The following is a 13,887-nucleotide window of genomic DNA, read 5'->3' on the forward strand; positions in this document are numbered from 1 at the left end:
AGGAAGGAAGGAAAGAAGAAACGAAGGAAAAGAGAGAAAGAGAGAAAGGGAGAAAAGAGAGGAAGGAAGGGAGGGAGGGAGGAAGGAAGGGAAGGAAGGAAGGAAAGGAGGGAGGGAGAAGGAAAAGGAGGGAGAGAGGAAGGGAGGGAAAAGGAGGAAAGGAGATGGGTAGGAGAAAGGAGTAAGCTAGCCTGGTGCCTCCTTGTGGAAACACAGATGAGAGGAATCACGTTCCTATTATTAAAGGACTAACTATCCTGGGATATGGTGTGGTGGTGTGTTCCAAAGCCTTGCTATTCAAAGTGTGACCCTAAGACAAGCAGCAGCACCACCACCTAAGAGTATGCTAAAAACGCAAACTCTCAGGCCCAGTCCCAGACCTACTGAATCAGAATCTGTAAGCTAACACAATCCCCAGCTGATTACTATTGACAAAGACTCTCTCCTTGACCAAATTTTAATGAGGATCCTCTGACCCCTCGCCTCCACCTTACCTGTCCTGTCTTCAGCCTGTCTAGCCCAGCTGCAGGAAGAAGTCTAAGTCACTCACCCTTGATCTCTGATTAAGTTCCCTTATCCCTCACCTTTGATGTACACGTTATTGGCCTGCCTTTAGCAAGAATCCTGTTAGGTCAGTTTAAAAAAATCCTCCTACCCACTGTTAGTAATTTTCCACCCACTGATCCCCTCTCTCTGGTCTTGGGCTATAAATCCCCATTTAACCTTGTTGTACTTGCAGTTGAGCCCAGTATCTCTCCCCTGTTGCAATATATCTATTGCAGCAGTCCTGAATGAAGTCTTCCTTACCATTTTAATAAGATTCAGAATATTTGTAATACCATGCATAATAGTTTGAACATAGTGATAGAGTACATTAGAAATGTATAATCCCTAATCTTTGTTCTGCCACTGCTGTAGATGCCAATGAATTGTGTAACCTTTGGCAAATGATCTAACCTTTCTGGAAAGCAGCATCTTCATCTGAAAAACACTCTTAAAGGATCTTCCTAGGCTTAGCTTCCAACTCTTTATTTTATTAGTTCCCAGTGTTGCTCTCAACAGCCTGGACAGAGAATAGCCATTTGGTGCATCATTCTGACTCAGATTCTCCTGTTGTAAAACTGAGGCTGCCTTTTCCTTCCCTGGAGGGGTGTGGCAAAGGTTCTAAAGTAACCCACTGGGGACAGTGCCAACCTTTGTGCCTGGATGATGCTCTACACATGCAGATCCTGCTTCCATAACTCAATAGCACTGCTGTAGTAGCAGGTTTCTGACATACTCCAAGGAGGAGAGAATTTTAGTTGACCATTCGCCAAGCCTGGCAACAGAACGTGCTCCAACCACTTAACATTTAAAATAGGCCTATCACATCCATCCTTCTGCCCAGGAGACAGCACGCAGCAGGAGCCAGTTGGTTTCTGGTGGTGATTTAGTTATGAGTCACCCACTCCCTGATCAGTTATCTTGAGTCATTTCCACAGTAATCCATCAGCCGGATGGCATCACAGTTTTTTATTATCAGCATCAAGAGCACACACGTACAAATAAAGCATCAAGAATGATTTTCATCCTCTGTAACACAGAAGAAATCACTCTGTCTACAGCAGTCACTCTGAAACTTTAAAAAGAACATGACTAACTTGCTTACCCTCTTTTAATTCCCTAAATACTTGAGAAGTGGGAGTGGGAGAGACACTGTTAGGTCAGGTGGGGCAAGTGGTAGAGAAACATAGGAAGAAAGCCTGGAGATGTAGGCAGTAGGAGAAATGGATGGTAAACATCTGCTGATGAATTCATGAAACAGATCAATATGTTGCTCACTAATTAATCATTTTCATCATTTTCTGTCCAATGAAGAGGAAATGAGGTGGCTAAATCTATACTTCCACTTTTCAAGGGTTAAGTGTACCCATTTCTTAGCTCTTTTTAAAACAACCTCACAGAAGACTTTGGTTACTGGGGGCAATAGTGCATGATAGAAAATAATAGAAAAAAAAATGAAGTCAAATAGTTCTTTTTTTTTTTTTTTTTTTTTTGAGATACAGCCTTGTTGCCCCGGCTGGAGTGTAATGGCACGATCTTGACTCACTGCAACCTCCACCTCCAAGGTTCAAATGATTCTCTTGCCTCAGCCTCCCAAGTGGCTGGGATTACAGGCATACACCACCACACCTGGCTAATTTTTTTGTATTTTTAGTGGAGACGAGGTTTCATCATGTTGACCAGGCTGATATCGAACTCCTGACCTCAGGTGATCCTCCCCTCTCGGCCTCCCAAAGTGCTGGGATTACAGGAGTGAGCCACCGTGCCCAGCCAAAATTTTTAACTATGTTGATCCCTGCCATTCTCATTTGTAAAATAATAATAATGAAATATGCGTAGCTTAGGGTTGTTGTGAGATATCCAATGAGACAGGGGATGCAAACTGACAGCATATTTGACACTTAGTATCCAATAAATGTTAATCCTCCCTTTTCCACCCCTTTTCTGCTTTTATCACTTCCTCATCCTCATCCCAGTATTTACTTACTGGTTGTGTCGCCTTGAGTGGTTAATCTTTCTAAGGGTCACTGTCTGTAGCTGTAAAATGGCAATAATAAGATCTACTTTGTAGGCTTTTTATTAGATTAAATGAGATAATCCATGCAAAGCACTTAACACATCACCTATAGTTAGTACTCAGTGGACATTATTATTATTTTATTATTAATCATAAAGGAACTTATTTCTAGGTGACATAGTTAGATATATCATGGAATCATGAAATACTAGACCTGAAGATCCTTAGTTCTCGATAGGTATATATAGTGGTTTTCACCCTGGGATGGTATCTCCTCAAAGGAGGAATGCATTTGGAAATGCAAGTGGCATTTTCTGGTTGTCACAGTGACTAAGAATGCTGCTGGCATTTAGTTACCTGGGGGCCAGGAATCCCAAACATCTACAATGTGCAGGACACTCTCATCCATAAAGAACTGTCCCATCTTAAATGCCAATTACATTGAGAAATACAAAGTTGTTCAGCCATTTCACTGCGGTGCTCAGAGAGATGAAGACAATTAACCAAGGTATCAGAGTTAGTTAGCAGTATAGCTAGAACTAAATTTTGTATAGAATGTTAACGCTGCAAAATTTTTTCCCATCTTTTGCAATTGTCATCAACAGAGCATACATGTCTCTATTTTTAGCAGTGACAATTGTCTCTATAAAATCAGTAAAATTCCTAAGGGGAAAAAAAAGCCTTAGAGTGTGCTTTTTTTACTATGTCTCCAGGAGAGAGAGGGTGAGAGACAGAGAAAGGAGGAGGTTTTTTTATTTTAATGTTGAATAATAATATATTAGCTTGTTTCACTGGTCCTGTTATAGTAAAGGCTGGAGTCCTTACTATAATATTGTGTTTTTAGTTCCTCAGAACACAATATGAGAGAACTGAAGGCTTGATCTCAGCCCTCCTATGGGATCATTAGTTTTATTTTTATTTTTTGCTTTTATTATTATTTTAATTGACAAATAATTGTATATATTTATGAGGTATAATTGTATATATTTATGAGGTATACTATGATATTTTCATACATGTATACAAGTGGTAATGATCAAATCAGGGTTATCAGCACATCTATACCTCAAACATCGATCATTTCTTTATATTAGAAACATTCAAAATCTGCTCTTCCTGCTATTTGGGCTCATTAGTTTTATACAGAGAAAACCCCTGTTCTATAATCATAGCATGTCATGCATGTTGTGGTGAATGTCTAAGAAGGCATGCAACTGCTGAACAACTCTAACCCCACTGCCAGGAAATAGCTCAATTATGTGTCCTGCTGATCATGATTCAAGTTTAGCTCAATGTAGTCTATTCGAACATGTGTGGAGCACTTACGGATTACAGGGAATCATTTTAGATGCTTGGGGCACTAAGATGAATTAGACATACTCCATGCCTCAAAGAGGTTAGAAGACAAAAATGTAAGCAGATTATTTCAATATAGTAAAGTTAGTATTATAGTAGAGGTAGAATTATCCATTTATAGAGTAAGCTAAATTAATAAATTGATTTTGATTAGTCATTTAAATGTTTTAAATAACACAGACACATCAGTTACCTTAATACACCAAGGGAAACACATCTGTTCTAGTCATCATATATAAGATGACTGTCTTATATTACAAATTTGTACATTTGTCTATCTCTCTTTCAGAGTTAGGGTGTATACTGAGTAAGACTGGGTAGGAATGTTAATTAACGTTCCCTTTGACTCAGTTTGCTCAACTAGAAAAATCATAAATGATGCATTTCTGCCCTACTTAGCTCTGAGTATTATTGTAATAGAAGGCAATAATACCTGTGAATGCTTTATCCATACTATGTGTGACACCACTTCCTCTTTCCAGAAAGGCTACATTTCTCAGCCCCTTTCTGTAGCTAAAGGTATTATTTTACTAATTCTTATCAATGAACTATTAGTGAAAGTGATATTACTTCTAGCCCAAGCAATTAAAGGTGGTTGTACTTTCTCTACAAATGATCTTTTCTCCTTGTGCAGTCACTTTGGAGGCCATGTGTCCCAGATGACATAGAACTACAAAGAACAACATGGAACTATGAGACAGAGAAGGCTATATACTCTGTATTGGACTTGATGCAGGAAATATTTTGTTGTCACTGAGATTTTAGTGTGTATGCATTACTGCAGCCCAGCTTATCTCATATTTTCCCTTACACATTACAGCTATAAATTATTATTTTTGAAACTTACTAGCAGGCTTAGATGGTCTCATTACCCAGTGGCCCTGGGAATATTTACTATATTAAGGCAAAACCTCAGAGAATTTGTTATTCTCCAATACAACATTCTTCTGGATGCTAAACAAAGTCTACATGACGTTCCATCTCTCATTTCTGTTTTCAATACCCACCTCCTTTCAAATATTGGTTTTTAGCATATGTCCTAAAACTGTTTCTCAACTAACATGTCACCATGTGTCTTTTATGTCAAAGGAGCCAAATATGTGAGGCATGCCAATTTGCCAATTTTATCCATGTTAGGAACGAACAGCTTTGAAAGCTTCCTCACTGGATGACAAAGATGTTGATCACAACAAGTGGAGGGTTTGTCTGCATCTGCAAAGATACTTGCTACCTAAGGGAAAACTTTCAAAATGTATGTTTCAGACAAGAGCATTTACTGTGGTGTGCATCACAAGTAAAAACATTTGGAATAGTCATCCCAAGAGCTCTTTTTTGCTCTTTTATAGAAGCTTTTATTATTGCAAACATCCTTAGTAGTTGAAAAATACACAAGTACAATATATATACAATTATTGCAAGATCATAGAATAGTAATGCTCTTGAAATATCAAGTTCTCACCTGTTCTATAGTTTGACCTCTGGTAATATACTCATTACCAACTTTGATTCTAGGATGGATCAAGCCCTTTACCAACTCAGAGGAGTTAATGCCCATGAGGAAAGCAGCTTTGTCAGCATCTGGTCATCAGAAATAAAAGAGAAGGAAGGAGAGAGGAAAACACTGTTAAAATTATAGTCAAACTAACTACCCAAAGGACAGAAAGATAGTGTGTTTAGATCAATGTAGCAAGGTGGATTGTAGTTTTCAAATAAATGCCTGAATCCTAAAAGCTTAAAGGAAACTATTTCTTGGAAATGCAAGTCAAAGGCACATTGAAATCTCACTTCATCAGTTTGTTGGCATTAATGAAAAAGAAAATATAATGCCACTCACACCCACTAGAATGACTGTAATCAAAAAGGCAGACAATAACAAGTGTTGGCAAGGATGTGGCAAAAATGGAACCCTCATACATTGTGGGTGGGAATGCAAAATGATGTGAATTTTCTGTAAGAAACAGTTTGACAGTTACTCTGAAGTTAAGCATACAGTTACTATAGAACCCAGCAATTTCACTTTTAGGTACACACCCAAGAGAAATGAAAACATGTTCACACAAAAAATTGTACACAAATGTTTCTAGCTGCATTATTCACAATAGTCAAAAGGTAGGGAAAAGTGAAGTATCCATCACTGAGGAATGGATAAAAATATGTGGTATACTCATATAATAGGATATTGCTAGTCATTTTACAAAAATGAAGCATTGATGTGTGCTACAACATGGCTGAAACTTGAAAACATTATGCTAAGTGAAAGGAAATCAGACACAAAAGGCCACATATTGCATGATTTCATTTCTATGAACTGTTCAGAACAGGCAAATCCATGAGGACAGAAAGTTGATTTTGGTTGCCACAGGCTGAGGAGAAGCAAAAATCAAAGTAACTACTAATAGTTGCTACTAAGAGTTTATTTTTGTGATAATAAAATATTCTGGAATTAGATAGTTGTGGTTGCATAGCCTTGAGAATATACTAAAACCCAATAACCATACAGTTTAAAAGGGTGAATATTATGGCATATGAATTTTCTAAAAGAGGACTAGTATCAAGAAATAGACTCTTTTAAAAATTGAGATATAATTTGTCTGAAGGACATGGAAAATGCCATCTTTATTATTTGTTTTCTCTTTCTATACATGTACTTGTGGACTCTTTCAACAAAACACGGACTTGGGCCATGTAATCTGATAATTATAGACAAGCACCAATCAACAGAAGCCAGGACACTTGCCAGTTATCTGTAAAACGCCCATCCTTTCCCTGCAAAGTTTCTGTTTACTCCTTAGTGCCCTCTGCTGTCCAACAATAATACTTACACCCCACAAAATTGTTTCATGAAAGAAAACTTCCATTTCCTAAAGTAGTGGAGAATAAGTATTATCAGAAGGAAAAGTAAATAGGCATGCATCACGTTAGGTATGAAAAAGTGACATAAAATAATGACACAGGCAAAAAGTTATAAGCATATTTCAAATTGTAGATTATTTCAGTTACCAAACAAAATAAATACTCCACTCATCCAAAACCTCTCTCTGCTTTCTACTTTAAATGAATTTGGAGATATGCTAGTATGTCTGGCATAGTCATTCTGTTGAATGATGTCTTATAATAGAAGGTAATGCAGCCTTTCTTTAATTCACTAAAGAAAAAAAAACTGCAAATTTTCCTGAGCAATAATCACAAACAGAAAATAAAGTAAAAACAAAACAATTAGTGAGCTCTATCTCATCTGTATTAGCAATATCAATTTCCTTTTCACAGCCTTTTAAGTGTTTACAAGGCTTAAAATGTTTGAAATGTTTGATTTGCTTATAAACTAAAATCAATATATATTATACATACATTGCTACAAGCTACATACCTACTTTATGTTAGTTTATTTGCAGTGATAATAGCCTGGGTACTTGGTTGCTACAAAACCTTTCAAAACACAAAGCTTATCTGGAAAAATAAATGAAAATCAAAAGTAGAGCAGACATGTCCATCCTGTGCTGAGATGAGTCTGCTAACAGTGCCAGGTTTGGAGGCAAAACTTGACAATTTCAAGTTGAGAATCCGGTATGTCAGATCATAGACTTTTTGAACTGGGAGAGACTTTATAGAGTATCTAATCCAATGTGAAAATGTGTAAAAGATGGGAAGAAATAAAATGTGTCTGGTCAATCTGAGTGGAGATGAACAGTAACCAACAATGTGAAAAACAATTTTCTGGTATCTGTCCAGGTTTAAAAAAAAGAGGAAACACTTGTTTTTTCTAAGCTTTGGAAGCATGCAGAGGCATAATACAGGTAATAATAGTCTCAAGGAATAGTTTCCCACGCCGAGAGTCTTCATATATCCTTTTTCCAGTGTTAAGCACAGTCCTTTGAGTCTATTTTTATCCACGAACAAAAGAAACTCAAATTCTCTCAGGAGTACCACACCTTAAGCTTAACAGAAATAGCATGTAACATTATAGGATTATTTCTCACTTACTCCAGAGACAGTTGAGTATCTACAGACAGGACTAGTGTGCCCTGGATTTACTCCAGAGATTTACATTATGCATTACATATGTTCTCTGTTTTGGGGGGCGGAAGAAGCAATAGAAGTCATCATCTTCCAAAAAGTAAATTACTTCATTTGCACTAAACGTTTACAGTTTACAACCAAGATGAAAATAGCGTAAATCTATGAATAAATGCCCATCTGACATTCAGGAACTACTATTGTAAAGATAGCAATGTGTGTAAACATATTTTAATCGTATTCCCAAATAGGCTTTATGAAATTCCCACCCATAAGCATCAGTTCCTTCAGGACCTTGTGAATGAACCCATGGACTTTAATTAGGCTGCATGATCTTACCTGGGGGAGGTCACATTTAGCTACAGTGGTGGTTCTCAAGCATCAGTGTGCATTGGCATAGCTGGAGAGCTAATCAAATATTAAACAACAGGCTCCCTGAAGCAGGTTAGGGGCTGGGCAGCTCTAGTTTTATCATGTTACCCAGGTGATTCTGATACACATACAAATTTAAGAACAAAGTTGTTATTCCGGTAGTCCTCAACTTTGACGGCACATTGGGGTCCCTGGCAAGTTGTAAAAACAAATACTGATGCCTGAAATTCACCCACAGAAATCTGGTTTGTCTGGCTTGGGTAATGCCTGAGCTTCAGGACTTTAAAAGTTCCCCACTGATTGTGGTGAGCAGCCAAGTTTGCAAACTACTGTCTAGAGAAGAGTAACCAGGTTTGGTAAGTTTATTTTGAAATCAGGAAGATGGAAAGAACAAAGTATGACTTCACCTGAAAATAGGTAAAAAGATAGAAAAATTCAAAAAGCAATCTTTTCCAAATTTACAATTCTATCCCAGTTCAGTCCCATCTGCAAATAACCAGATATGAAAGAATGAAACAAAATCCAGTTTTGTCAGTCTCAGGGGTTATGATAATGATATTAATCTCTTTTATGGAAGGTTATAATACAATTTTTGAGTTGTTCATATTTCATTAATTTATTAAACAAAGGTTACTGAGCATTTGCTATATGTAAGCCCTGATGCTAGATAATGTAACAAGAAAATAAATAAAAAAGGCAAAAATCCCTGGCATCAAGAAATTATAATCTATGAGAGTAAGTAAAACACGGGGAAAAAAATAATATGTCAGTAAAACAACTGCATAAGAGACACAGATATCGAGTATCACGAAAGTGTGAAGCAGGGCAAGAGCCCTTCTGGGCTGCATGACTGGGGAAGGATTAAAAAAGAAACAACATTCAATCTGAGCCTGAAGGATGACAACAGTTTTTGGAGGTAAATATGGGAGAACAAGAGTTTCTGTAAAAATGAACAGCACGACTTGAAGCCACAGGCATTGAAGAGTACAAGGTATGGTCAAAGAAGAGGTTATAACCCAGATGGATTGAACTACAGTGCCAGGGAGTGAGTGAGAAACTGAGAAAAGTGGGTGATTTCTGGTTGCAGAAGACATCTAATGCTGCTATAACGTATTAATTAAAGAATGGGGAAATGCTAAAGGAGCTGTAAGCAGAGAAATGACATAATTAGAATCAGGCTTTAGAATGCTTAATCTTGGAAATGTGCAAGACAGACCAGAGTAGGAAGAGTTTTAAAGTACAGAGTGAACCCATTGCAGAATGCCCAAGTGTCAGATGCTGAAGCTCCAAATTAGTAATGAGAAAGGGAGAAAAAGAGACTGAGAAATATGACTAGGAGGCTTTCAGTCTGAGAAGCAGAGAGAAGAACAGCACTGTAAATATGAATAGAAATGCCAATAGGAAGACATCACTTAGGGGAGAAGATGATGGACTTTTAGCCATGCAGAGTTTAGGATACTAGAAAATATGCAGCTGAGAGTTGGAAATATGGAGTTGGAACTCAAGAAAGAGGCAAAGGCTAGGATGCCCCTTTGGATTTGGGTGCTCTTCCCCCTTCCCTCTTCTCCATCTGTCAAGCTCCTTCAATTCTTTCCCAAATAATTAACTGGGAAAAATTTACCAAAGCTTAATACATTAAGAACTCTTCGAATTAAAGAAAAATTCAACACCTCTGTTTTTAAAATGAGCTAAAGGTAGAAGCATACTGAAAAAAACTCAGTATCCAGTAAGATGCTTAAGTTAATTATGGCACATTCACACAATGGAATATTTTGCAGCCATCTAAAAAGATATTGCAGAAAAGACAAAAGATATTCAAATATAATTTAGTAAAAAAAAATACTAGCATGCATATGATCACAAATTTTTATTTTAAAAAGTTATATGTGCATATTCAACTAGAAAGCTACATTAAAAAATATGTCCTTTGGCATTCACAGCGATTGTCCCTGAGTAGGTAGGATTCACGTAACAAATAATTATCCATTACTATGTGCTAGGCACATTTTAAAACCTGGAAATATAGCAATGAACACACCAAATGAGGTCCCTGCTCTTAAAAAGCTTACATCTGGTGAAGACTGAGGGGTGAAGGCTAGGACAGTCAATAAAAACTAGCTGTATGAATGACATGAAGAAAAATATTTAGATTAGGGGGATAGTGGTGGAGGTAGCTAGAGAAGGCTTTTCTAATAAGGTAAGATCCAAGAAGTTACTTTAATAAGTGAGGGAGTAAGACATGAGGACAGGAGAAAAGTTCCAGGCAGAAAGAGGAGTTAGTGAAAATAGTCCTTCAATAGGAGTGCTTACAGGCTCCAAAAACAACCAAGAGGTAAGGACATCTGAGTGGAGGAGAACGAGAGAAGAGAAAATGGTAGATTTTGCTACTAACGGTAGGGATTAGAGAGAGACAGAGAAGTATTGGTTGGTGCAAACATAATTGCGGTTTTTGCTATTAAAAGTAATGACAAAAACCACAACTACATTTGCACCAACCTAATATCATAGAGGTTAAGGAAGCTGTGACAGGGATGTGGGGTTTTATTTGGAGTAAGGTGGGAGCCATTGTTGAGTTTAGAGCAGAAGCAGGACATGGTGGAACAAGGGCTGACTGACACTATGAAAGGACTGACAGTAGCTTCTGGGTGCAGAGCTGTCCACCTATCCATCATAGGCAATGGTTCAGGCAAGGAGACAAGGCAGGAGGCTGTGGCAATAATCTGGTAAGAAATGGTGGCTTGGGCTAGGTGGTGGCAGTGGACATGGCCATGGGGATAAGTTGTGAGCTTTTGGATTTCAAAGGTAGAGACAAAGAAAAAGAGAGGAGTCTGGATGATTCTGAGATTTTAGTCAGGGCGACTGGGAGAACCTAGTTGGCATTTTGGGGATTTATTTTAATGATCATTCTAGACAGATCATTCATTGTAAGGTGCCATAAATCTTTCTGGTAAGCAGAAAAGAGTATAGATTTTCTTAAATGTGAAGAAAAAACAAGGGGAAATAAAGCCTCCTGGTCTCACCCCTATGAGTTAGTTACATCCCGCTGGAATTCCAAGGGCCTTAGTTCACATCTCCATTATGTCATTTAATACATTTTATCATAATTTGCTCCTTATTATTTTTATTTTATTTTATTTGTTTATTGTTTTGAGACTGAGTCTTGCTCTGTCACCCACGCTGGAGTGCAGTGGTGCGATCTCGGCTCACTGCTACCTCTGCCTCCTGGGTTCCAGCGATTCTCATGCCTCAGTCTCCCAAGTAGCTGGGATTATAGGTGTATGCCACCACTCTCCGCCAATTTTTTGTATTTTCAGTAGAGACATGGTTTTGCTATATTGGCCAGGCTGGTCTTGAACTCCTGGCCTCAAGTGATCCACCCACCTCGGCCTCCCAAAATGCTGGGATCACAAGTGTGAGCCACTGTGTCAGGCCATGATTCGTTCCTTTCTCTCATTGTTCTCAATAATCTATGTGCTAAAGGCATTCTCTTTCACCCAAGTTTAGCAAATTGACTGGATCATCAATAATTATTGAGGAGTGCTTCTTGATTCTGTGATAGGAGGATTCTACATTAGAATGGTACTTGACAGAACCATTTTTGAAGAACAGCAACCAAGGGAGACACTATTGATTAATTTTAAGTAAGAGGTGAGGTTAACTGCAAGGAAAAGGGGGCAGGCTTGGGCCCAGGGATTTGAAGTATATACCGTATCTTCAAAGTAATTCTTACTTTCTGTGCCATCTGCTTCCAGTTGCTCTTCTCTAAGTTTCTGTTTAAATTTCATGTTTCCAAAGTGCATGATGGCTCCAGTGAGTTTATAGCATCCATACTTCTCATCAGGAAGAAAGCCCAAGATGTCCATGGCTTGCTGTAAAAACAGAAACAGATGGCCCTGTCTTCATTTGCCTAATGGCTGCAGTGAGCACCTCACCCCCGCTGTGTTACACCTCGGGCTGTGGGCTGAAGGGAATGAGATAGACAGCTCTGTTCAAAGCAATGCAAATCAGCCCTGTTGGCACTTGGTCACCCGCGGTCTGCTCATCCCTTTAAAAGAGAATTAGGAAGGCACAAGACTAGGCTTGTTTAGTTCCCAGTAGTTTTAGAACTTTCCTTCAATGCCCTGCCTCTCTCTGGTCCCTTCCAGCAACATATAGATCACTAACTGGCTATATGAGGTCAATTATTTTGCCTTTCGTGGTTATGGCAGAAAGCACCATATCTGCTGAGTTGCTTGTTTCTGTGATCCCATGCGTTCTCCTGACTTTATTCTAGAGCAGACACATTTCAAAGACTGGTGAAAAGAAATGTTTAAGAAAAGCCACCTCACCATAAAATTGCATCCTAAGTATCCACTGCACAAGATGTGCATTCTCATACACCCCAAGAGGGAAAAAATTGGTACAATCTTTCTAGTGGTTAATTTAGAATATGTACCAAGAGACTATAAAAAATTCATAATCCTTAGTATTTTCACTTCTAGGAACCTAGCATAAGGTGAATCTGATATACAGAAAAAGTGTTAAGCTACAGAGATATTCACCTCAGTGGGAGTGAAAAAAAATCTTGAGTCTAACACTAGCTCAATAAACAACAGGACAAATGCCTGATAAAATCTTAAGTACCCACTTAAATGTTTATGAAGAGTTCCTAAAGATACTTGAAATGCTTAAACGATTAAACTGAGAAAGCAAATTCTATATGCCAAATGTATATGCAGCATAATTACAGTCTTTTGGTAAAAAACAAAAAACACTAACATGACCATACAAAAGCAGCTGCAAATAGATAAAAACAGAATAAAGACTGTAAAGATATACACCAAATAAAAGAGATGTCTGCCACTGAGTTGAAATATCTTTCTACTTTTTCATAGCTTCCAAAGTTACTATATTGACAACGTGCAGTTTTCTCATAAGTCAGTAAACTTTGGACAGAAGCAGCCCTACACCCCTATGGAAGCAAGACCACTTCTCCCCTCTATGGAAGCAAGATCACTACTCCGGGTCTCTGAAGAACAGAACTCTAAGATGCTGTCTTTCATTTCTCATTGCCATTACCAGATTTCACTTTGACAACTAACAAGCCTTACTTCTGTGGCCAGCAATTCTTCAGCATCATCCAAGCTCTCCACAGTAACTGCTCCACAGGAGCAAAAGTGGAAGTCTGAGGGATTTGCAGACACCAGGAGCATATCTAGAGTGGGAAAAACATTCGTTAAACAGCTTAAAGAAATCCGCAAGTGCCTTAGAAAATAATTGGTCAATATTCACAGTTTACAGTTTAAATCATACTTGTAAACAAGTCAAAATAAAATCCATATTTTAGACCCAAACTTCTACAATCAATGTTTGCCCTCTATTAACTTGTCAGTAATGTGTTAATGCCTCCCAAGAGAAGACAGGCTGGCAAATTCCAAAAGCAGATTCAATTGCAGCAGTTTCAATTGGTGCAAAAAAACAAAAACAAACGAATAACAACAACAACAAAACACAGACAATGTGTGCTGGTAAAACTTTGAAAACAGGAATTTGGCCTAGATTTATGACTGAGGGCTGGAGGGCAAAAGTATTTTGTAAAATTATAA

At 38.1% G+C, this 13,887-nt stretch overlaps 1 protein-coding gene across 1 annotated transcript in view; it reads right to left on the bottom strand.

Moving 5' to 3' along the window:
* Positions 1–13,887, bottom strand: part of MYH15 (myosin, heavy chain 15) — a 136,620-nt gene that overhangs the window by 88,899 nt on the left and 33,834 nt on the right. Inside the window, 3 exon segments of the mRNA XM_011932807.1 lie at positions 5,376–5,494; positions 12,033–12,171; positions 13,393–13,496. Coding sequence (XP_011788197.1) covers positions 5,376–5,494; positions 12,033–12,171; positions 13,393–13,496 — 362 coding nt within the window.

This window comes from Colobus angolensis, unplaced genomic scaffold, assembly GCF_000951035.1.
Source record: "Colobus angolensis palliatus isolate OR3802 unplaced genomic scaffold, Cang.pa_1.0 Scaffold98, whole genome shotgun sequence".
Taxonomy (NCBI): Eukaryota; Metazoa; Chordata; class Mammalia; order Primates; family Cercopithecidae; genus Colobus; species Colobus angolensis.